General features: G+C 47.6%; 1 protein-coding gene across 1 annotated transcript; it reads left to right on the top strand.

The window, feature by feature from the left end:
* The first annotated feature begins 4391 nt into the window (after window positions 1-4391).
* On the top strand, window positions 4392-24463 carry LOC139176975 (F-box only protein 27-like). The gene is made up of 4 exons (XM_070770215.1): window positions 4392-4470; window positions 4641-4771; window positions 19984-20236; window positions 24351-24463. The coding sequence occupies exons 1-4, from the start codon at window positions 4392-4394 to the stop codon at window positions 24461-24463; spliced, it is 576 nt and encodes a 191-aa protein (XP_070626316.1).
* Window positions 24464-24735: the final 272 nt, after the last annotated feature.

The raw sequence follows: 24735 nt of genomic DNA, 5'->3' as shown, positions 1-24735 counted from the left end.
ATTCAAGACAGAAGTGAGACCTAAACTGTGCCATGGGGCAATTGACTTCTTCTTGTCTTTTGGACTCGGTTTCTTCATCTGCTAGTGTTGGAGGGTCTCCTGCAGAAGTGTTGGTCAGCAGTGGCTCGCCGTGGGGATGGGGGTCCTGGTAGCAGCAGTCGTGGGAGGTGCCCCTTGGCCTGAGCATGGTCAATCTTTTGTTACAATTATTTTATTGAAGTAGAATTGATTTACAATATTGTGGTAATTTCTGCTGTACAGCAAAGTGGTGGATTCAGTTATACATACATATTGTACATTCATTTTCATAATCTTTCCCCTTATGGCTCATCACAGGATATTCAGTACAGTTCCCTGTGCTATACAGTAGGTTTTTGTTGTTTATCCATTCTAGACACAATACTTTGCATCTCCTAATCCCCAAGTTGCAATCCATCCCTCCACCCACACTGCCTTCTTGGCAACCACAAATCTGTTCTCAATGTCTTTGAGTCTGTTTCTACTTCATAGATAAGTTCTTTTGTGTCATGTTTTAGATTCCAAATAGAAGTGATATCATATGGTATTTATCTTCTTCTTTCTTACTCACTTCACTTAGTATGATAATCTCTAGGTCCATCCTTGCAAATAGCATATCATTTTTTGTAGCTGAGTAGTATTCCATTGATGTGAGAGTTGGACTGTGAAGAAGGCTGAGTGCCGAAGAATTGATGCTTTTGAACTGTGGTGTTGGAGAAGACTCTTGAGAGTCCCTTGGACTACAAGGAGATCCAACGAGTCCATTCTAAAGGAGATCAGCCCTGGGTGTTCTTTGGAAGGAATGATGCTGAAGCTGAAACTCCAGTACTTTGGCCACCTCATGCGAAGAGTTGACTCATTGGAAAAAACTCTGATGCTGGGAGGGATTGCGGGCAGGAGGAGAAGGGGACGACAGAGGATGAGATGGCTGGATGGCATCACCGACTGGATGGATGTGAGTTTGAGTGAACTCTGGGAGTTGGTGATGGACAGGGAGGCCTGGCGTGCTGTGATTCACGGGGTCACAAAGAGTCGGACACGACTGAGCGACTGAACTGAACTGAACTGAGTATTCCATTGTGTTTATCTGTGTAGCATATCTTTATCCTTTCCTCTGGCAGTGGACATTTAGGTTGGCTCCATGTCTGGGCTATTGTAGACAGTGCTGCAGTGAACATTGTGGTGCATGTGTGTTTTGGATTTTATGCCCAGAAACGGTATTGCAGGATCATATGGCAACTGTTTTTAGTTTCTGAGGAAACTCCGTAGTGTTTTCCATATTGGCCGCACCAATTTATATTGGTGCAATTTAATTCCCACCAACAGTGAGGGAGGGTTCCCTTTTCTCCACATGGTCACTCTTTTTTGGATCTATACTTCCATCCATCCTCCCACAGGACTTAATGCCTCCCAAGCATCATATTGTTTCCTCCAAAAACATTTCAGTATAAATCTCTAAAAGATAAGATCTCTCTCCTTGAAAGAAAAACTGCAATATTGGGACTTCCCTGGCAGTGCATTGAGGAAGACTCCATGCTTCCAATACAGGGGGTCGGGGTTCAATTGCTGGTCATGGAACTAGATCTAACATGCCACAACTAACACCCAATGCAGCGAAATAAAATTTTTTAATTGTTTTTAAAGAAGAAACTGCAATAGTCTAGCACACTTAAGGAATTATTAACGTCTTTTGGGGAATTCCGTGGTGGTCCAGTGGTTAGGACTCAGTGCTTCCACTGCCGTGGGCCTGGGTTCAACCCCTGGTTGGGGAACTGAGATCCAAGTTGTGTGGCGTGTCCAAAAGCAAACAAACAATAAAAAAAAAAAATACAAGCAACCACTTTTGGGGACTTCCCGGAGGTCCAACAGTTAAGAATCTGTGCTTCCACTGCAAGGAGCATGGATTTGATCTCTGGCCCCTGGTGAGGGAACTGAGATCCCACGTGCCTCATGGCATGGCCAAAAAAAAATTTTAAAAATGTCTTTTGAAATATATGGGATTACCTATTACTTATGGGCTTCCCTGGTGTCTCAGAGGTTAAAGCGTCTGCCTCCAATGCGGGAGACCCGGGTTTGATCCCTGGGTCAGGAAGATCCCCTGGAGAAGGAAATGGTAACCCACTCCAGTATTCTTGCCTGGAGAATCCCATGGACGGAGAAGCCTGGTAGGCTACAGTTCACGGGGTTGCAAAGAGTCAGACACGACTGAGCAACTTCACCTTCACCTTCACCTATTACTTATATTTTCTAAATGGGCAGTTGCCTGCAAGCAGTAATGCTACCGGGTAGATGTTCAGCTCTGGCTGAAGCTTTATTAGGAACGTTCCCATGGTCTGCGATTAGGGAGGTTCTGGCTGGACAGTTCCAAGGACATTAGACAGGATGGATTCTTCCCCTCCACATGCCCCCGGCCCATCTTCCCCTAAGGCTGAAGCAATCCTCCTCCTTGCCCTCCGCCCCTTTGCAGACCTTCCATATCAGGGCTCTCCCTTCAGTCACCTGGCCTGTCCCACTTCTTGCTCCACCCAGGATTCTCTTTTCAAATCCCCCTTGGTGTGTTTCTCCTTCAAACAGGCCAATGTTTTGATCATTATTCTGTTGTAGAGATTAGAAATTTTAGCAGAATTTTTCCTAATGTTTTGATTATTTCATTTCTAGGCGTGGCTTCAGTAGAAGGAATTGCTTCTTTAGGGCAAAGATGTTTTGTGAATTTTGTAGTTGTTTTCTGCTCTTGACCCCCAGAGGCTGGGTTAGGTGGGGAGCTGAGAGGATTTTATCTGAAATCCTGTCTCCTCAGTTCAGTTCAGTTGTGTCTGATTCCTTGCAACCCCATGAATCGCAGCACGCCAGGCCTCGCTGTCCACCACCAACTCCCAGAGTTCACTCAAACTCATGTCCATCGAGTCGGTGATGCCATCCAGCCATCTCATTTTCTGTCATCCTCTGTAGTTAACTATTAGGTTGGTGCAAATGTAATTGCAGTTTCTGACCATTAATTTTCAGTCATCATAACTAAGCTCAAACACATCTTTATTAATCAGAATAGGAACCATTACAATCAACACAGTTTTGCCAACAAGAAATAAATTTGCTTATTCCTGTAGCTTAAAACTCCGTGCCTTAGGATTCAAGGAATTCTTGGAAAGCATTCTCTGCCTCCTGCTGATTGTGGAAACATTTTCCCTACAAAAGGTTGTTGAGATGCTTGAAGAAGTGATAGTTGATTGGCGAGAGTTCAGGTGAATATGGAGGATGAGGCAAAACTTCATAGCCCAATTCTTTCAGCTTCTGAAGCGTTGGCTGTGTGATGTGTGGTTGGGCATTGTCATGGAGAACAATTGGGCCTCTCCTGTTGACCAATGGCAACCCACTCCAGTATTCTTGCCTAAAGAATTCCGTGAGCAGAGGAGCCTGGTGGGTCCCAAGGGGTCCCAAAGAGTCAGACATGACTGAGTGACAAGCAGACATGTTGACAAATGCTGGCTGCAGACGTTGCAGTTTTGGGTGCATCTCATCGATTTGCTGAGCATGCTTCTCAGACGTAATGGTTGGGATTCAGAAAGCTGTAGTGGATCGGTCAGGCAGCAGACCACCAAACAGTGACCATGACCATGAACCTGGCTAGGTTCAAATCCCAGCTCTCTCACCTACTAGCTGTGTGACCTTGGGCAGGTCCCTTGGTCTGTTTTCTCAGCTGTGAAGTGGGGATATGGTCATACCTGCTTCAGAGGTTTCTAACCTGACCAGTAGTAAAAATTTCCATGAAGTTTGGCTGGATTATACTGATTGCAGCACTCATTTAGGGAGTCAAATAGTAATGCATTTGGCTTCCCCTGGAGCCTGTTTTCTCCTGTGCAAGGATCTCCAAGTTAGTGATGATGCTGGATCCTTAAACGTGATGGGAATTCTTCATGGAACTAAAGAATGTAAGACCTCCTGCCTGGATACCTAAGTAACAGCAGGTGTTCAACACCAGGTCCTTACTTAGCGCCTGGTTAGGGACTCTCCAAGGGACAAGTGGTGGGGACTAAGAACGACAGACTCTGGATCTTGGTGACCCTACCCGCTTCCTCTTCTGCGGATTCTGTTTGTTGATTAATTCACAATCTGAATACAGCCGGAAGGAGAGGGTGTCTGGAGAATACCGGAGGCGTGGATGGGAGAAGCTGGCTTGTCAGTTGGGGTCGAAGCAGTGGGGAAGAGGGGGCGGGACAATGAGAAGGGAGGGGCGGCGAGACCACGGAGTAAGATAGAGCAAATGAGGGCCGGTGGGAGGTTCTGGGTTTTAAGAAGGGAGGGCAGGAGTATGAAAAAGGCCGAGAAGGCAATCAGGGCATGTGGAGCAAGGTGATGGCCTGCTGGGGAGGAGGAGCATGCCGAGATGCAGGGTGGGACTCAGTCAGGGCTCTGCGCGGCCCCGGAGCGGGCTGGCTGCCTGGGACTGTGGTGCAAGTAGGGGAGAATGGAGGGGATGGGAGGAGTCTGGGAACTTGAGGATAGGGCTGGGAGGCGGCTGATGGGGTTTAGGGGGTGGGGGGATGACAGGCGTGTGGCTGGCAGGGGCGTGACTGGTGGAGGCTGGAGGTCATGGACACTCTGACGTCTTGACACTGGATCTCCAGCAGCGGCAGCCTGGCCTGGCGAGGACGACCTGTGGGCCTCTGGGGGCCTGCCCACCAGGGTCCCTGCTCCGGACCGCGAACTCGAGGAGGTGCTGGACCAGAACCGACTGCCTAACGAGCTGCTCCAGGAGGTGCTGAGCTACCTGCCCCCAAGCACGCTGCTCGGGCAATCCCGCCAGGTGTGCCGGCGCTGGGTGGTGGACGGCTGGGACCTGTGGCGGAGCATCCTGCCCTGGAAACACCCGGACCTGTGGCCCGTCATCCGCACCTGCCTGCCCCCTGCTGACGACCCCGGGCCCTGCATCCTGGGCCGCTTCTGCGAGCGCAGACCCATAGGACGCAACCTCCTCCGGGACTCTCAGAGCTCTCGTGGCCTAGGTGGGAGCCCAGGGAAGGGTCCTTGTGGGAGTGGGAGGGAGGGTGCGGTAGCCTTGTGTTTGGTGGGGGCGCGGCAGGGGACCATAGGGGAGACCCATGAGACTTTAGCTGAGCTCACAGGTGGACGACGAACCTGGGCACAAGTCTTTTTTACTTAACACGTGGCTTCCAAAAACATAGCTTAGTGATGCACTGCACGATGGAGGGAACCTATAGAGGCATTCCTGAAGTCTTTTCTCCGTTCTGCCACAGTCCTGGTGACAAGTAAATGTCCCTCCCTATTCCCCAACTACCAGGGCAGTAGTGAGAACTTGCCTCTTTTTGACTTTTCTCCTTCTTTCTTAGGTGGTTTCTAAAGAAGGAAGTATTGGACCTAGGGGAAGAGAGCCAGAACTCCTGGATAGTGGGAAGATTGAGATTTCTGTCTCTGCCTGGTGACCGTGATTATAAAAACAGCCTTTAGCTAAGTGCTGACCTTGACATGGGTGATGTCATTTAGGCCTCCTAACAATCCCTTGGGCTTCCCAGGTGGCTCAGTGGTAAAGAATCTGCCTGCAATGCAGGAGACCTGGGTTCGATCCCTGAGTCAGGAAGATCCCCTGGAGAAGGAAAAGTAAAGTGTTAGTTGCTCAGTTGTGTCCGATTCTATGTGACACCATGGACTGTAGCCCACAAAGACTGTACCCTGTCCATGGAATTCTCCAGGCAAGAATACGGTAGTGGGTTGCCATGCCCTTCTCCAGGGGATCTTCCTGCCCCAGGGATCGAACCTGGGTCTTCTGCATTGCCATGAGATTCTTTACCATCTGAACCACCTGGGAAGCCCATGTGGAGAAGAAATTGACACCGCAATCCGGTATTCTTTCCTGGGAAGTCCCATGGACAGAGGAGCCTGGCTGGCTACAGTCCATGGGGTTGCAAAAGAATCAGACACAACTTCAGTGACTAAAAAACAACCTCTTAAGATGAAGGAATAGTAATGACTTTACCACTCTCATAGCCTTAGTACTTAGCAGAGTTCAGTCTCTGAACCCTCCCTTAACCCCCAAAGGAAGCTGGATTGGAAAATGCCTGGTTGGATTCAACACAGATTCAACACATTCACTTAAGTCAAGAACAGAATGTTAAAAAAAAGAACAGAAAGTTGCCAGCAAATAGCACCCTCAGCACCCCTCATGCCCCATTCCCAACACTTCCAACCCAAAGGTAGCGCCATCCTGAATTCTGTTACCATAGATCAATTTTACCCATTGTGATACTATATATATATACATATATATTAATATATATATGAATACATTATATATGGTGTCATATGTAGTATGTATCTGACTTCTTTCAATAACATATTTGTAAATTCATTCATAATTGTCTATAACTACAATTAATTTACTTTCATGACTGTATAATATCTTATTGAATATACTATAATGTATCCATTTACCACTGATGGACATTAGACGTTGTTTACTTTGAATGTTGCTGGTTATCTCTTCATCTGTTTATTTAGATTCTCCTGGATGCTTTTAAAACACTAAGAAAATTATACCTTAAATCATTACCACTGTTCAGTTCAGTTCAGTCACTCAGTCATGTCCAACTCTTTGCAACCCCATGAACCGCAGCACACCAGGCCTCCCTGTCCTTCACCAACTCCCGGAGTTTACCCAAACCCATGTCCATTGAGTCGGTGATGCCATCCAACTATCTCATCCTCTGTTGTCCCCTTCTCCTCCCACCTTCAATCTTTCTGAGCATCAGGGTCTTTTCAAATGAGTCAGCTCTTCACATCAGGTGGCCAAAGAATTGGAGTTTCAGCTTCAACATAGTCCTTCCGATGAACACCCAGGACTGATCTCCTTTAGGATGGACTGGTTGAATCTCCTTGCAGTCCAAGGGACTCTCAAGAGTCTTATCCAACATCACAGTTCAAAAGCATCAATTCTTTGGAGCTCAGCTTTATAGTTCAACTCTCACATCCATACATGACCACTGGAAAAACCATAGCCTTGACTAGACGGACCTTTGTTGACAAAGTAATGTCTCTGCTTTTTAATATACTGTTTAGGACTCAGATGGTAAAGCCTGCCTACAATGTGGGAGACCCAGGTTCGATCCCTGGGTTGGGAAGATCCTCTGGAGAAGGAAATGGAAACCTGCTTCAGTACTCTTGCCTGGAAAATCCCATGGACTGAGGAGACTGGTAGGCTACAATCCATGGGGTCGCAAAGAGTCGGACATGACTGAGCGACTTCACTTTTCACTTAGGTTGGTCATAACTTTCCTTCCAAGGAGTAAGCGTCTTTTAATTTCCTGGCTGCAATCACCATCTGCAGTGATTTTGGAGCCCCCCAAAATAAAGTCTGACACTGTTTCCCCATCTATTTCCCGTGAAGTGATGGGACCAGATGCCATGATCTTAGTTTTCTGAATGTTGAGCTTTAAGCCAACATTTTCACTCTCCTCTTTCATTTTCATCAAGAGACTCTTTAGTTCTTCACTTTCTGCCATAAGGGTGGTGCCATCTGCATATCTGAGGTTACTGATATTTCTCCCGGCAATCTTGATTCTAGCTTGTGCTTCATCCAGCCCAGCATTTCTCATGATGTACTCTGCATGTAAGTTAAATAAGCTGGGTGATAATATATAGCCTTGATGTACTCCTTTTCCAATTGGAACCAGTCTGTTGTTCCATGTCCAGTTCTGTTGCTTCCTGACCTGCATACAGGTTTCTCAGGAGGCAGGTCAGGTGGTCTGGTATTCCCATCTCTTGAAGAATGTTCCACAGTTTATTATGATTGACACAGATAAAGGCTTTGGCATAGTCAATAAAGCAGAAATAGATGTTTTTCTGGAACTCTCTTGCTTTTTCCATGATCGAGTGAATGTTGGCAATTTGATCTCTGGTTCCTCTGCCTTTTCTAAAACCAGCTTGAACATCTGGAAGTTCACGGTTCACGTATTGCTGAAGCCTGGCTTGGAGAATTTTGAGCGTTACTTTACTAGCGTGTGAGATGAGTGCAATTGTGCGGTAGTTTGAGCATTTTTGGCATTGCCTTTCTTTGGGATTGGAATGAAAACTGACCTTTTCCAGTCCTGTGGCCACTGCTGAGTTTTCCAAATTTGCTGACATATTGAGTGCAGCACTTTCACAGCATCATCTTTTAGGATTTGAAATAGCTCAACATCTTTGCCACCAATGAGACCTAGAAGAAATAATGTGGGAGGAGGTACCTTGAAGAGCATGGCTCTAGGTCATTACTTCTTTTTTTAAATTTTTATTTATTTTTAATTGAAGGATAATTGCTTTACAATGTTGTGTTGCGTTTCTCCATATATAAATCAGCTACAAATATACATATGTCCCCTCCTTCCTGAACCTCCCTCCCATCTCCCACCCCAAGGTTCATTCTAAAATGAACATACATGCAGGCCAGCTGGGGACTGGGTTTAGTGCAGATGGATTCATTGCAGAGGCAGAGGGATCAAGCTTCCAAAGGACATGGATGGTGCTAGTCCTGGGGATCACGGCACCATTTTGGATTTGTAGACATAGGAAGGCCTCTCTGGTGGAGGAGGCAAACGCCCAAAGAGATGGGATGGCAAGTCTAGCCTTTAAGGTCTTCCTTCTCCCACAGGTGGTTCTAAGGAAGAAGCAATAAACATGTATATCAGCTAATTGTCCAAATTGTAGATGTCAACAAGACTATCCTGGATCAGTTCTCTAAGAGTAGCTTTCACATCGGGCGGTGCAGAAGGAGAGAGCCCTTGAAGGTCAGCCTGTGTGGGGAAAAGGGTGAAGGGAAAGGTTGGTGGAGCCTATGTTAATCCACTACTGTATAACATACAAACAGCCCAAAGCATTAGTGGCTTAATATCAACAGCACTCATTTTATCTCCTTTCATGGTTTCCTGTTAGGAGCTACTAGGAGCTTCTGACTCCAGTCTCTTATGAAGTTCCATTTCAGATACTGGCTGGAGCTAAAGGGCAGGGTGGGCTGTGAGTGTGTACACAGCAGCTGGTGGCTGGCCAGGCAGCTCTTGGTTTAGTCTCAGAGCTTGGCCATGGGATCCCCCTGGGTGGTCTAATTTAGGCTTCCTCACAGCATGGTGGCTTCAAGGCAGGCAGCTGCTTCCTGGTGGCTCAGGGCTCCATGAGGCTGCTGGAGAAACCAGCAGAAGCTGCATTGCCTCTGTGATCCTGCTGTGAAAGTCACTCAGCATCACTCCCACCACACTCTTGGTTACAATGAAACCTGCCCAGATTCAAGGTGGGTGGGAATTAGACTCCACCCCTGGGTGAGGAGTGGCATGATTCTAGAAGGATGTGTGGAAGTGGAGACATTGTTGCAGCCATCTAGGGAAAATACCACCTGCCAGAGGGCCCCCAACTCAGCCTTTGAGGGCACAATGGAGCTTATCTCTTTTTCTCCCTGAAGGTCAACCATGTGTTCTCCAGCCTTGAGAAGGGTGTTCGCTTTGTGTCTGTGGAACAGTGGATCTTAGTCATGGATCTCAACAATGAGCCAAGTGGAGTCGAACTTACCAACGCCAGTTTGCTCAACTCCAGTTTGATTGTGCAGGTCGCCTATCCTAGTCAAGAGCTATTCTTGGAGAACAACCACCCCACGGATGTCAGGAACTTTGCGTGCGGGCACACCGTTTCTCTAATTAAGGACTTGTAGCTCCTGGCCATCCTGGGATCTCTTGGGTCCAGTTGAGGGTCCTACTAGAAGAAAATTCCTGCTACTTCTATAAGGCAGGCCCTGTTCTTCTGATTGGAAACCCATGGGTGAGCACAGGGAAAGGCTGGGTCATGAAAGGGCTCCTCACCAGGGGCCCTCTGGTTCAGCCCCCCTGCCCTCTGCCCTGGTCTCCTCCCAGGCCTGCTGTAGAGGCTCACTGGTCCCGTGCAGGAAGCCCCCTCCTCATGTCTGAACTGGAAGCTCATTCCTATGACCGAGAAAATTCCAGCCCCCGTAGGGGATGAATTTCATTTTGTGAGGTTTTAAGACCAGGACCAAGACTCACAGCTGACAGTGAACCAACTCAAAAAATGTTTGGAGACAGAGGGTTCTGCCCACCCTGTGAACAATGATGTGGTCCCCTGAGCCCAACCCTATCCTGGATCGTGTGGTGTATAAAATAGTTACATTTTGAAATTCTTTTAAATATGGAGAGAATAAATCAGGAATATCTCTGTCAATCATAGATTATAAATGTAGTATTATTTTGCCAAAAGCGTCTCAGCTCTTTTTAAATAGAAATTCAATGTTACAACCTTGGTGACTACTGGGTTCAGAGTAAGGAGCTGTTTCAGTTGAAAAATTGTACAGAAGGAAACACCAAGAGAAGGTGTTCTCCAGTGAAGAGAATGGAAGAGTCAGAACCCTATTTCCCAAGCCCTAAGCAAATCATGGGATCAAAAGTTAATCAATCAGGGTTAAAAGCCTTGGGCAGGCGGTGGATGTGGGCACAGTTTCACAGTGACACCACATTTGTGACATTCTGGCCACGAGGGTGAGAGAGAACTGTGCAACGGCAGGATCCGGCTGTCCCCACCCCAGTCCAGGGGTCATGGCTGCCCCCTCCCTGCTGCAGGATCCCTAAGGAGCCCCAGGTCTCTGGATGGAAAGCAGATGAAGCCGCTGCTGCCTTTGATGTGTCCACCCTGAAGTGTCCCCCCACCTGCAGTAGAAGATGGGACACACCCCAAGGGGAGGGTGTTTTGTCAGTTTCATCCAAAGGGGAGTATGACAGGTTGACAGGTTGAAACAGACCTGAGAGTTGTGGGGACCTAAGAGTAGTGACCACATGTAGTGTGTGGTTCTGGAGTAGATACTGGTTTGGACAATTAAGCTCTGAAAGATATTTTTGGGTCAACTGAAGGAATTTAGATAGGAGGAATGAGATAGGAATTTATAGGAAGGGAAAGATGGAGACCATTGCCTGGGGAAAAAGCAAGCACAGATTTTTATATATATATATATACTCCTTAAAGAGTCCCAGGTGGTACTAGTGGTAAAGAATCCACCTACCAATGCAGGAGACCCAGGTTCCATCCCTGGGTTGGGAAGAGCCCCTAAAGGAGGGCATGGCAACCTATGCCAGTATTAAATTTGGACACGACTGAAGCGACATAGTGTAGCATAGCATGTATACTCTTATATGTTATGTAGAACATATGCGCATATATGCTGCTGCGGCTGCTAAGTCGCTTCCGTCGTGTCCGACTCTGTGCGACCCCATAGACGGCAGCCCATCAGGCTCCCCCGTCCCTGGAATTCTCCAGGCAAGAACACTGGAGTGGGCTGCCATTTCTGTCTCCGATGCATGAAAGTGAAAAGTGAAAGTGAAGCTGCTCAGTCATGTCCGACCCTTAGCAACCCCATGGACTGCAGCCTACCAGGCTCCTCCGTCCATGGGATTTTCCAGGCAAGAGTACTGGAGTGGGGTGCCATTGCCTTCTCCATGTGCATATATGGGCATATCCATATGTGCTAAAATAAATTAATATATATTTACATAGCCTTGTGTTTGTATTCTAGACTATCTTCTGGATATGTGTATATAGAATAAGAATATGAACTAAAGTGTTACAGGGTTTACTGCAGTGGTGAACAGTGAATAGAGGTGAGTTTTGTACTTACTGATTTTGCCTATCTGAATTTCTTACTTTCTACCTGTGTGTCTAGAAATATAATGTTATAGACAAATGTAAGTGAGCGAGTGAGTGAAATCGCTCAGTCGTGTCTGACTCTTTGCGACCCCATGGACTGTACCTTCCATGTAAAGCATCCCCCAAATGCAATTTCTCTTCCTTTACAGAAATACCTATGCTTATTTACTTATTTATTGTTTTTTAAATTTGCCTGAGCTGCACCATTTGCCTGGATCTTAGTTCCTTGACCAGATATTGAACCTATGCCCTCAGAAGTGAAAGTGCAGAATCTTAACCACTGGACTGCAAGGGCATTCCCCAGATATAACCACATTTAGAAGACATCTTTTTTTTTTTTTCTAAGTGAGTTAATTTTTTTTAAGATTAGTTTATTTTTGGTTGCACTGGGTCTTCCTTGTTGCATTCAGGCTTTCTCTAATTGGAACGATCTGAGTCTACCCTTCGTTGCGGTGTGTGGACTTCTCCCTGAGGTGGCTTCTCTTGTTGAGGACCACAGGCTCTAGGTGAGCAGGCTTCAGTAGTTGGGGCACAGGGGCTTAGTTTCTCCGTGTCATGTGAAATCTTCCCAGACCAGGGATCGAACCCATGCGTTGATAGGCGGATTCTTATCCACTGTACCATCAGGGAAGTCCTAGAAGACATCTTTGCTGACTAGATTTTTTGCTTTGTTATAGAGAATTCTCGGAGAAGGCAATAGCACCCCACTCCAGTGCTCTTGCCTGGAAAATCCCATGGACGGAGGAGCCTGGTAGGCTGCAGTCCATGGGGTCGCTAGAGTCGGACACGACTGAGCAACTTCACTTTCACTTTTCACTTTCATGCATCGGAGACAGAAATGGCAGCCCACTCCAGTGTTCTTGCCTGGAGAATCCCAGGGACAGGGGAGCCTGGTGGGCTGCCGTCTGTGGGGTCGCACAGAATCGGACACAACTGAAGCGACTTAGCAGCAGCAACAGCATAGAGAATTCTAAATTATAAGCAGATGTAGAGAGAAGAGTATTATAACTTCCACATATCTATTAGCCAGAAACATATATTGACTTATGGCCAGTCTTCAATCCACAGCACTATCAGTTCTCTCCTCTTATATATATATTTAATATATATTTTTATTTTGACAGAATCTCAAACTTAAAGAGATATTGTAATTATGGCACATAAACATTTTTTCCCTGTGAAACATTTAGTAAATTTCCAACTTGATGCACCACCAACCTCACTACAAAATCTTTTTGTGTGTATTTTCTGCAAATCCGGACATTCTTCTACATCACTACAATACAACCATTGGGATAATGAAGCTCGTGTTGAATAAATAACAGAAAGGCTTAACATAGCTTTTCTCTCTTCTTGGAAATACCTGTTTGCAAGGTGAGCCCTGGCTGGCAGCTGGAAACTTGAATTTTGGAAGTGTCCCCACTGTTTCTTAACTGATAAGAAGGCTCATTATACTTAGACTGTGCAACCAAGATGGTTTCTGCTTGACCCCCGCTTTCATTTGGGGAATCCATAATTCTGTTACGTGCCAGAAAGAGGGTCCTCCATGTCCAGGTCCCAGTGACACTCCAAGGTGCTGGGTCTCTCATGAGCTTCCCAGGACATCGCTCATGTGTGACTGCCTTTTTGTTGCTGTGGGAAAATTTCACTCTGCATGACCCCCAAGAGGGAAGGGGGAGGACAGAGAGAAGAGGCACATGGATTCTCCCAGTCTCTGCTTTAGTGTTTTCCCCTGAGGATCCGGCTGTGCATCCTTTCTGCACTCCTGTAGTATATTTCAGGGGTGAGTCTGAGACAGACCTGGGACCTGGGACCCTTTGCTGAAAAGCACTGCAATGTTTGAACCTGGATGTACCTCTCCTCGAACATGCATGCGTGCTAAGTGGCTTCAGTCGTGTCCAAGTCTTTGCGACCCTGGGACTGTAGCCCACCAGGCTCCTCTGTCCATGGGATTTCCCAGGGAAGGATACTGGCTTGGGATGCCATTTCTTCTTTCAGGAGCTCTTCCTGACCCAGGGATCGAACCTACATCTCCTGCATTGGCAGGTGGATTCTTTACCACTGAGCCACTAAGGAAGCCTGAGCCTCAGTTTACTACTACTACTAAGTCACTTCAGTCGTGTCCGACTCTGTGTGACCCCATAGACAGCAGCCCACCAGGCTCCCCCGTTTACTGAGGCTCCAGCCTTGGTTTACTCTTTTGTAAATGGGAGGAGCCATAGTACCCACAGCTTAAGATCCAGTAAGAGGTTAAATGGTCTTTCCCTCTGATCACTTCATTATTGTTATTACTATTATTATTGTGTAGGTCAAACAAATGACAGTTGTGAGATTGATTTTGGGAGTGGTCCCTCCACTTCAATCTCTTGGAAGAGTTTGAGAGGGATCAGTGTTAAGTTCTACTTTGAATGTTTGCTAGAATTTCCCAGTGAAGCCATCTGGTCCTGGATTTTTGTTTGTAGAGAGTTTTTATTTTTTTAAGATTTATTTATTTATGCTGTGGACTCTGTAGTTGTGGTGCACAGGCTTGGTTACTCTATGGCCTGTGGGATCTTCCCAGACCAGGGATTGAACCCGAGTCTCCTCCATTGACAGGCAGAATCTTAACCACTGGACCTCCACGGAAGCCCCTGTAGGGAGTCTTCAAATTACAGAGTCTATTTCACTTCTAGACATAGGTTTGTTTTTTTTGTTTGTTTTTTAAACTGTTTCTTCATGATACATTTTTTTTTTTAAGATTTATTTATGTATTTAATTTTGTCTGCACACAGACTCTCTAGTCGTGTCCTGCAGGCTTGAGAGCCCTTGGGCTCAGTAGCGGTGGCACATGGGCTTAGTTGTTCCCAGACATGTGGTGTCTTAGTTCCCGGACCAGGGATCGAACCCACATCCCCTGTATTGCACTGCACCACCAGGGAAGTCCCCCACACAAGGAATTATTACTGTCTTTTAAAATACATGAGATCACCCATTACTGATATTTTCTAAATGAGCAGTTGCCAGCATGGAGTAATATGTATCCTGCCTGGGCAGGATACGCCAGAGATGCAGGCAACTTTGGCTGAACCCTTATTGGGAATGTTCACATAGTCTGTAATTTTGGATATTCCAGCTAGACAGTTTGATGAGAAGCAAGTAGTGGCTTCTTCTGGAAGGAGGGAACCCCTCCACACCCACCAGGCCCATCTCCCCCTCAGGCCGGAGCCCTCCTCCCCATCCCCCACCCCCTCTGCAGACCTTCCATAACAGACTCTCCCTCCAGACCCTCCTGTCCCACTCCCTGCCCCACCCAGCTCTTTCTTTTCAAAACCCCCAAGGTGCAAGTGTCCCTCTCCAGATAGGTTGGTGCTTTGATCTTTTTTTTTTTTCCTTTGGCTGCACAGTGAGGCTTGTGGGATCTTAGTTCCCTAACCAGGGATCCGGGTCCCCTGCACTGAGAGCTCAGAATCCTAACCCCTGACCGCCAGAGAATTCCCGGTGCTTTGATGTTTAAAGCCTCTTATTTTATTGTAAAGCCTATAAAATTGCCTCTGGCCTGAACTTTTCTTAAGGCTTTGATTACTTCATTTCCAAGCATGGCTTCAGTGGAAGGAATTACTTCTTGAGGCAGAATAAGTTATATGGATTTTGTGGCCCTTTTCTGCTCTTAACATCCCCCCCGCCCTGCCATTCTGGGTTGGATGGGGAGCTGAGAAGCCTTTGTCAGAAATCCCAGCTCCAAACCCACATCCCCCAGACCACTACTCCAGGAGACATGGGCACGTCAGGGCTGAACCACCTTGGGCAAAGGGCTTGAACCCAACACCCAGGGCTGCCCCACTCAACATCTAGGGAGTGGGGCTCTTTTCTAATCCCTCCCACTCTCCAGAGAGAGGAGATTTTGTTAACTACTTACCCCCTTCCTCCTAGGATCCCTGGGACCCTCCATCCACACAAAGGGCCCATTCCCAGTTCAGTTCCTTCCCTGGAATCAAAATACCTCCTAGCTCACCACTCTATTCCTGTTAACAAGATAGGAGAACCAGGGCCAGGGAAGCCAAGTTGACGGAGGTTTTAATGCCTTCATTATATTCACGTAGCAAGCCTGCTGGTGCTCCAAGGTTCAGGAATTTTCTACTTCTGCAAACCAGACTGGCAGGTCCCTACCTCCCACTTCCCAAGCACACCTCCAGAGATGCACCTCAGTCCCTACTCAACACTTCCCTGCCCATCCTTGTGGCTTCACTGGGTCAGAGCCCACCACAACCTCCCTGCATTTATAGCAAATAGCTTCTCATGCAGCCTTTATCACCTTGAGATGAAATACTTAGGGACTTCCCTGGTGGCACAGTGGATAAGAATCTGCCAGTGCAGGGGTCATGGGTTCGATCCCTGGCCTGAGAAGATTCCACATGCTGCTGAGTAACTAAGCCCATGGACCACGTGCTGCAATTACCGAAGCCTGTGTGCCTGGAGCCCATGCTCCTCAACAAGAGAAGCCACGGCAATGAGAAGCCCAAGCACCGCAGTGAAGAGTAGCCCCAGCTTGCCACAACTGGAGAAAGCCAGAGTACAGCAATGAAGACCCAGAGCAATAAAAATGATTAATTTTTTTTAAAAAAGAAATGAAATACCTAGATAATGAAACCTACCTCCACTGAGAATTCTTTAAATGTTAATAAAATGTCCCAAAGTATTTATGTATAGTGGAAAGCTGAAATAAAAGGAGAGAAATTCATGAGTAAAAGAATACATATTTCAATATGCAAATGATACCTGAACTTGATTCCGGCAAGTTTTAGCTACTCAAAGTGCGGTCCATGGAGGACAGCCATCAGCACCCCTTGGGAATTTGTTACAAGTGCAGACCTCATTCAGAGTCAGATTTTAAAACCTCTGCAGGATATGTGAAAAATCCCCAGGGTATACAGACTTCTTGTGTGGGTGTGCTCAGTCGCTCAGTCGTGTCCAACTCTTTGTGACCCTGTGGACTGTAGCCCACCAGGCTCCTCTGTCCATGGAGATTCTCCAGGCCAAAATACTGGAGTGGGCTCCATAACCTGCACTTGCCAAGTGGCACTAGTGGTAAAGAACCTGCCTGCCAATGCAGGAGATGTAGAAGACATGGGTTCAATCCCTGAGTGAGGAAGATCCCCTGGAGGAAGAAATGGCAACCTACTCCAGTGTTCTTGCCTGGAGAATCTGGTAAGAATCCCATAGACAGAGGAGCCTGGAGAGCTACAGTCCACAGGGTCCCAAAGAGTTGGACATGACTGAAGCAGCTGAGCACGCAGGGCAGGCAAGGTTTCATAACACCCACAGCTGGCACTGCCTAGATGAAGAGATTTTGCCCTTTTCTGAATTGGAGCATAATAACTAGTAAAGTGCCCACAATGCCAAGAATATTCTTCCAATTGACCCAGCAGTTGAACTCCTGGACCCTTCAGGGTCTATTTACACACTCTACATTTACAGACAAACTGGAATTAGGTTCTAGGCTCAGCTTAACAGGCTTTCCTCCTGCAAGAAAACACCCAGAACATTGACGAAAAGGAGGAAGAATCCAGGACAGTTCTCCCTTAAGGGGTGCTGTCCTGTATTGTGACACCAAAATGCACCCATAATTTCCCCAAAGGCCCCTGGGGTGCTTTGTACACCCTCCTCTCCTGGGAGCTATTATGCTCTAATCATTACCTTCCAGGCAGCAGGCTCCTGGAATCCAATGATTTTTTTCTGTTTAACTGGAGTACATCATGGAGAGTAATTCCAGGAATTAACAGAGATGGTGTCTGAGGAAAAACTGATGAATGGAAACAGACTTGTCAGTTTCTGCCCTTTTATGCTACTTGAAACTTTTAGACTGTTTTTTAAACCACTTTTTGAACTCATGTGTGCATGGGTGCTAAGTTGCTTCAGTCGTGTCCAACGCTTTGCGACCCTCTGGACAGTAGCCCAACCAGGCTCCTCTGTCCATGGGATTCTCCAGGCAAGAACACTGGAGTGGGTTGCTGTGCCCTCCTCCAGGGGATCTTCCCGACCCAGGGATCGAACCCACAACTCTTATGTCTCCTCCATTGGTAGGCGGATTCTTTACCACTAGTGCCATCTGGGAAGCCCAAACTCATGTTTGGATTCTAATTGATTTTCATAATCTCATTATTAAAGAGTCCCACAGTTTAAACATTACATCAAAAAATAATGTATTGCTTTGGACAGAAAGGTGTGATTTCTAAGATTTGCTTCAAATTGCCTGAGGGAGCAAGTGTGTGGGAGTAGAGATGAAACCGGATTAGTTAGGAGTTAACTGTTAGAGCTAACTGTTAGTGGTGTTCCTTCCACTCTTGCACTTTGGGAAAAACTGCATTGAAAATATACACATTGAAAAGAAATGTGCTGTGTATTATAGTCAGTCCACCTCTTAAAATTCAAGGTCTCCCTGCACAAACTGCTATGGCTCCCTTTCCCTTTCCCTTCTCTATTTCCCACAGCATGGATCACCTTCCAACACAGATGTCATTCACATGTCACGTCTACTGCTCATCATGGCCCATGTGAATCACAGTCTGATTTAACGATTACTCCATAATCAAACAGTTTTTCTACAATTGTGAAGAAGATGTTGGAGAGCTGACAGGAGATTTCCCAAAAGTATCTAATTTGCTTATTCAGTCTCCTGCTCACCATATCGCTCTCCTAAGTTCCACGTGGGCAAAAATCCATGATGGTTTTACTTGCTGATATTTAAAATTAAATGTGTAGCTTGCATTTCATTTTTCTTGGATAGAGTTGGTACAGAGGTTAAAAGCAAGAATTCTAGAGCCCACCAGGCTAGGTTCAAATCCCATCTCTGTCACCTACTAGCTGTGTGACCTTGGTCAGGTCACTTGGCCTCAGTTTCCAACCTGTGAAGTGGAGACATAGCCCCAATCTTAGTGGGTTGCTCCTGTCGTTGTTCAGTAGCTAAGTCGTGTCCAACTCTGCAACCCCATGAACTGCAGCACGATGGGCTTCCCTGTCCTTCACTGTCTCCTGGAATTTGCTCAAACTCATGTCCACTGAGTCAGTGATGCTCCTCTGACTGGTAGTAAAACGCTCCATGAAGGTTGGCTGGGTTTATTAGAGGTTACAGCACTCTTTTAGGGAGTCAAATAGAAGTGCACTTGGGAGACTTCCCTGGTGGTCCAGTGGCTAAGATTCCACATTCCGGATGCAGGGGGCCCGGGTTTGATCCTTGGTCAGGGAACTAAATCCCACAAGCCACAACTAAAGATTCCCCAGCAAAGACTGAAGACTTGGAGTGCTGCAACTAAGACCCAGCACAACCTAATACATAAATAAATATTAAATATTAAAAATTAAAAAAGAGCATTTGGCTCCTGTTGCAGCCTGATTTCTCCTGTGCAATGATCTCTGGAATAGTGAGGTTGGATCCTCCAAGGTGATGAGAATTGTTACAGGAGCTAAAGGATATGAGGCCTCCCACCCAAATGGCTGACTGAACAACAGCAAGTGTTTAGCACCAACTGAACTCAGAGCCTGGGTAGGGACACTCCCAGAGGTCACTGGTGAGGATGGCAGGTGACAAGACTGAATACTTCCACCAACCTCTCCCTCTTCTGAAGTTTCGGCTCAATTGAGCAGCTACCTCCAAGGTCTCAATACAGCCCCAAATAGAGAGGGTTTCTGGAGATCACTGGAGGTGGAGATGGGAGGGAAGGACTAGTAAGTTGAGGCAGAGGGAGGAGGAGAAGGCCAGCGAGAAGGGAAGGGTGGGCAGAGAATGTGACGTAGGGAAGAGAGTGGGGGTGTCGCCGGGTGGTGCTGGGTATTAAGAAGGGAGGGGCCGGGGAATAAAAAGCGGGCGCCTGAAGCTAGCTAGGTGAAAGCTTGCAGAGCAATGCCTGAGACGCAGGGTAGGACTCGGGGGGCTGCAGAGTCCCAAGGGGTTGGCTGCGGGGGCTGTGCTGCACGCGGAGGAGGGACAGCAGGAGTTTGCTGGCGAGGGTGGATGCAGAGTCTGGGGTTTTGAGGACGGGACTGGGGGTGGTGAGGATGGAGAGACAGCTGGCGGGATTTAGGGGCTGAAAGTCTCGGGGTATGGCTGGCAGGGGTGGGGCTGGCGGAGGTTTCAGGCCCCCGAAACCCTGAAGTATGACCCTGGTTTTCTCGCAGTGGTAGCCCAGCCTGGTAAAACGAGAATGGATAGCTCGGCCTCCGGTGGGGCCTGCCCGCCTGGGTCCCGCCTCCAGATCCCAAACCCGGGAGGCAGTGAACGTGGACCAACTGCCAAACGAGCTGCTCCAGGAGGTGCTGAGCTACCTGCCCCCAGGCACGCTGCTCCGGCACTGCCGCCCGGTGTGCCGGCGCTGGCGAGACTTGGTGGACGGCTGGGACCTGTGGCGGAGCATCCTGCCCTGGAAACACCCCGACCTGTGGCCCGTCATCCGCACCTGCCTGCCCCCTGCTGACGACCCCGGGCCCTGCACCCTGGGCCGCTTCTGCGAGCTCAGACCCATAGGACGCAAGCTCCTCCGGAACTCTCAGAACTCTCGTGGCCTAGGTGGGGAGCCCAGGAAAGGGGTACTCAAGGATGCGGATGGGAGGGTCTTGAGAGGTGTAGCCTCATGGGAAACCTATGGAACTTCTCCGTGGGCTGGAGGGCTGGTCGGGAACTTGGTCACAAATCTCTCTTTTTTTTAACTTTTTTATTTTGTAGGTATAGCAGATTAACAATGTTGTGATAGTTTCAGGGGAACAGCGAAGGGACTGTCATACATATCCGTGTATTCATCCCCCACCCCTCCAAACCTCCTCCCATCCAGGCTGCCACCTATTGAGCAGAGTTCCATACAATCAGTCCTTGTTGGTTATCCATTTTAAATATAGCAGTGTATACATGCCTACCCCAAACTCCCTAACTATCCCTTTCCCCGCCCCCATCACACACCTTTTTCATTTTACACAAGACCTCCAGAAATCCATGGTTCAGCAAAGTTGGGACCCCTTGGCAATAGAGGGTCATGCCTAGGGCCCTTCTCAGATGAGCTTCCAGGGTGCCTACCAATGAATATCCCTATTCCCCAAGGGCCAGGACAGTGTTGAGTTCTTGTTATGGGTTCTCATTGATTTATGTTCTGCTTTCTTAGGTGGTGTCATAAAAAGAAACAAGTGTTGGACCTGGAGGAGGGGAGGGTCTGTGGCCAGAACTCCTGGATGGTGGAAAGATTGAGATTTATGTCTCTGACTGGTGAGTGTGACAAAAACAGCTTTAAAAACAAAGTTGACCTTGGCATGGGTGACAAAGCATATAGGCCTCCCAACAACCTCTTAGATTAAGCAGGAAGGGAAATGACTTCACCACCACCAGGGCTTTTAGTACTTAGCGGTGTCCACTCCCTGAACCCTCGCCCAACCCCCAAAACGGACCTGGATGGGAAGATGCCCGATTAGATCCTATACAGAGGACTTGGTTCAGGAGGAGGCAAGATAGAGTTGGCTAAGAGATCAGATTCTGGAGCCAGACCTCCCACGCTCAAACCGTGGCTTCCTGGTTTTGTGGCCTTGGGCAAGTCACAGGTGCAAGACAGGGTTCCACATCAGCCACAGAGCCAGTGCTTTGAAGTGTGACCTGTTTCATCGCCTTTCATGATCCTTGATCCTGTGGGTTAGTGTGTGTTTTGAAGTCTCAAACTGAGTAGTTCAGAAAGGGGAGATGACTTCCCCTAGTGGCAAAGGAGAACCTGGCATTAGGCTCATGCTTGCTGACTCCAGAGCTTGTGGTCTGTATGATGGTTTTGAAACCATGATGGTCCGTGAGCATCTTCCATGGGATACCTGCCTCAGACAATTTCAAGGGAGGCAAATTCCAAACCTCCGCGTCTTTGTTCTCTGTTTTAAATAACTCAGCTACAGATCACATCTATGGTGGGAGCATCATATAGTTATTCTTCCCAATTGCTATCTCATAATCCTCCAGTTTTACAGAAAAAGAAAGCCCCTTATTGTGTTATATGGTCCCCAGATGTAAAGACTACTTGAGAGATAAGCAGAGTGATCAGCTGAAATTTTGGCCTTACCAAATTTCCTTTTTTTTTTTTAATGGTCCATTCTGTGCACAGCCTGATGATGAAGGTTGGGGATTTCGGAAACTGAAGGGCTTTTGTTTTTTTGACTGCACTGGGTCTTAGTTTCCAGCATGCGGGATCTTTGACTTTGCAGCATGTGAACCCTCAGGTATGGCACGTGGGATCTAGTGCCCTGATCAGGGATCAAACCCCAGCCCCCTACACTGGGAGTGCAGAGTCTTAGCCACTGGACTACCAGGGAAGTCCTGTGCTTATTTCATTTTTTTCCTTTTTAAATTTTTTGGCTGTGCTGCACCAAAATATAAATATCTTAGTTCCCCCACCAGGGATGGAATCTATGCCCCCTGCAGTGGAATCATGGAGTCTTAACCACAAGACCACCAGGGAAGTCCACCAAACTTACTTTCAATCAAGGCACCATAAACTGCCCCCTCTGCAAATCCATCTCATTAGAAGATGTATTTACAGTCAACTTCTGTTTTTAATTCTTTATCAAACTATTGTAGCATATTTGTATGGCTTTGAGCAATAGTGTACCAGTTGATTGTAATAATCAGTAACTCCTTCAGAGAAGACAATGGCAACCCATTCCAGTACTCTTGCCTGGAAAATCCCATGGACGGAGCCTGGTAGGCTGCAGTTCATGGGGTCACAAAGAGTTGGACACAACTGAGCGACTTCACTTTGACTTTTCACTTTCATGCATTGGAGAAGGAAATGGTAACCCACTCCAGTGTTCTTGCCTGGAGAATTCCAGGGATGGGGGAGCCTGGTGGGCTGCTGTCTATGGGGTCGCACAGAGTCGGACACGACTGAAGTGACTTAGCAGCAGCAGCCTCAGTTTTGCCATACATCACCCAGAAACCCTGAAAACTCCCAATGCCTGGGTCACACTCCATACCAAGTAAACAGGAGTGTCTAGGATGAGAGAGCCAGGTGTCAAGATCTTTGAAGTTTAGAGCCTACTGCAAGGTTAGAGGTCACAATGTCAAGAGCACCTTTCAACTGCCAGGTAGGGGGATTCTCAAAGCCACCCTCAGCCTCAGTAATTGACTAGAAAGACATAGACTTGAATGAAAACTCTATACCATTAGTTTATTAAAGAGAAAAAAGTACAGATAAAATTAGCCAAGGGGATGATCACAGGGAAGCATCCAGGAGAAGTATCCAACACCAGACTTCCATTGCCCTCTCCTCCCCGTGGAGTCAGGATGTACAATTGCCCTGGCCTTCATGGGTGACAGTATACAGGGAGTAATGCCAACCAGGAAGCTCACCTGAGTTTATAGGGGCTTTATCATGTGTTTAATCTCAGCCTCCAGGTCAGCTAATATTGCCTGAAGCATCTAAGTCACATTGCTGGTCTTCCTGGAGTGACCAGCCCCCATTATAGACTATCCATGTGGACATGGCCAGCACTCGACAATCACAGTGGCAGGCTGTCCCCAGGCAAACAAGGTTACTCCTGTCAGACATAAAATCCTAAGGGTCCAGAGATTACATCCCAGAAGCAGAGAGCAAAGACCATACGTTGGGACCTGCCTATGGGAGGAGGTGCTTCCCAAGTGGCTCAGTGGTAGAGAATTCGCCTGCCAATGCCAGAGACTCAGGTTTGATCCCTGGGTCAGGAAGATCCCCTGGAAAGGGGAATGGCAACCCACACCAGTATTCTTGCCTGAGAAATCCCATGGATAGAGGAGCCTGGCAGGCTACAGTCCATGGGGTCACAAAAAAAGAGTCAAGACATGACTTAGCAACTAAACAACAACAGTGGGTGGAGGTACCTTGAAGCCCGTGACTCCAATTCATTACCTGAAATGAATGCGCGTGAAGACCAGCTGGCTGCTTTTTTTTTTAATGGGCTCATTGTGGGATCTTAGTTCCCTCTTCAGGGATCAAACCCATTCCTGTTGAATTGGGAGCATGGGGTCTGGACTGCCAGGAAAGTCCCTGGGGAGCTTATTTAATGCAATTCATTGGGATTTGTTGGGTATAGGCAAGATCCAAGCTGCCAAGGAACCCTGATGGTGCTTGGCCTGGGGACCACATTTTGGATTTGCATACATGCAGAGGCGATACACGTGAAGTGGGCAGACATCCAAAAAGATGAAGCAGCAAGTCCAGCCTTCAAGGTCTCCCTTATCGCATAGGTGGACCAGCCGACGTGGCTCTGACAATTTGTATCATCTCATTGTCCAACTTCTAAGTGCCAACCAGTCCATCCTGGGTGATTTCTATGTTATGCCTGTTCCCATCGGCAGTGGACAGTGTCTCCTAGGTGGTGAGTCTCTGACAGGGGTGAAGGGAAAGGATGGTGGAGTTTCTGATGAACTAATGTTACATAACAAATTGCCCCCAAATTTAGTGGCTCAGTATCAACAGCTCTCATTTTATCTCCTCTCATGGTTTCTATGAGGAGGGCTCTGCTGGGAGTTTCTGGCTCTGGTCTCTCAGGTAGTTCCCTTCAGACACTGGCTGGAGCTAAAGGGCAGGGTGGGCTGTGAGTGTGTACACAGCAGCTGGTGGCTGGCCAGGCAGCTCTTGGTTTAGTCTCAGAGCTTGGCCTTGGGATCTCCCTGTTTGCTCTAGCTGGGGCTTCCTCACACTATGGCGGCTTTGGGGCAGGCAGCTGCTTCCTGGTGGCTCAGGGCTCCACCATGAGGCTGCTGGAGAAACCAGCAGAAGGTGCATTGCCTCTGTGACCCCACCATGGAAGTCACTCGGTGAAAGTCACTCAGCATCACTCCCACCACACTCTTGGTTGCAATGAATCAACCCGCCCAGATTCAAGGGGGTGGGAATTAGACCCCACCCCTGGGTAAGGAGTGGCACGATTCTAGAAGGATGTAGAACTGGAGACATTATGGCAGCCATCTGTGGAAAATATCACCTGCCCGAAGGCCCTCAACTCAGCTTCTGAAGGCTCAAGGAGAATTACTTCTTCCTTTCTGTAGGTCAGCCATGTGCTCTCCAA

Source organism: Bos indicus, chromosome 18, assembly GCF_029378745.1.
Source record: "Bos indicus isolate NIAB-ARS_2022 breed Sahiwal x Tharparkar chromosome 18, NIAB-ARS_B.indTharparkar_mat_pri_1.0, whole genome shotgun sequence".
Classification (NCBI taxonomy): domain Eukaryota; kingdom Metazoa; phylum Chordata; class Mammalia; order Artiodactyla; family Bovidae; genus Bos; species Bos indicus.
The sequence above is the reverse complement of the archived record's forward strand: the minus strand, read 5'-3'. Positions and strand labels throughout refer to the sequence as shown.

What these genes read in the sequence shown, in the direction of transcription:
- LOC139176975 (XM_070770215.1), top strand. Translation starts at nt 4,392, where the DNA reads ATGCCGAGATGCAGGGTGGGACTCAGTCAGGGCTCTGCGCGGCCCCGG. An exon ending in CTAACGAGCTGCTCCAGGAG is followed by an intron (nt 4,772 to 19,983) that starts GTGCTGAGCTAC and finishes CTGCTCCAGGAG; the next exon opens with GTGCTGAGCTACCTGCCCCC. An exon ending in TCAGAACTCTCGTGGCCTAG is followed by an intron (nt 20,237 to 24,350) that starts GTGGGGAGCCCA and finishes TGTTTGCTCTAG; the next exon opens with CTGGGGCTTCCTCACACTAT.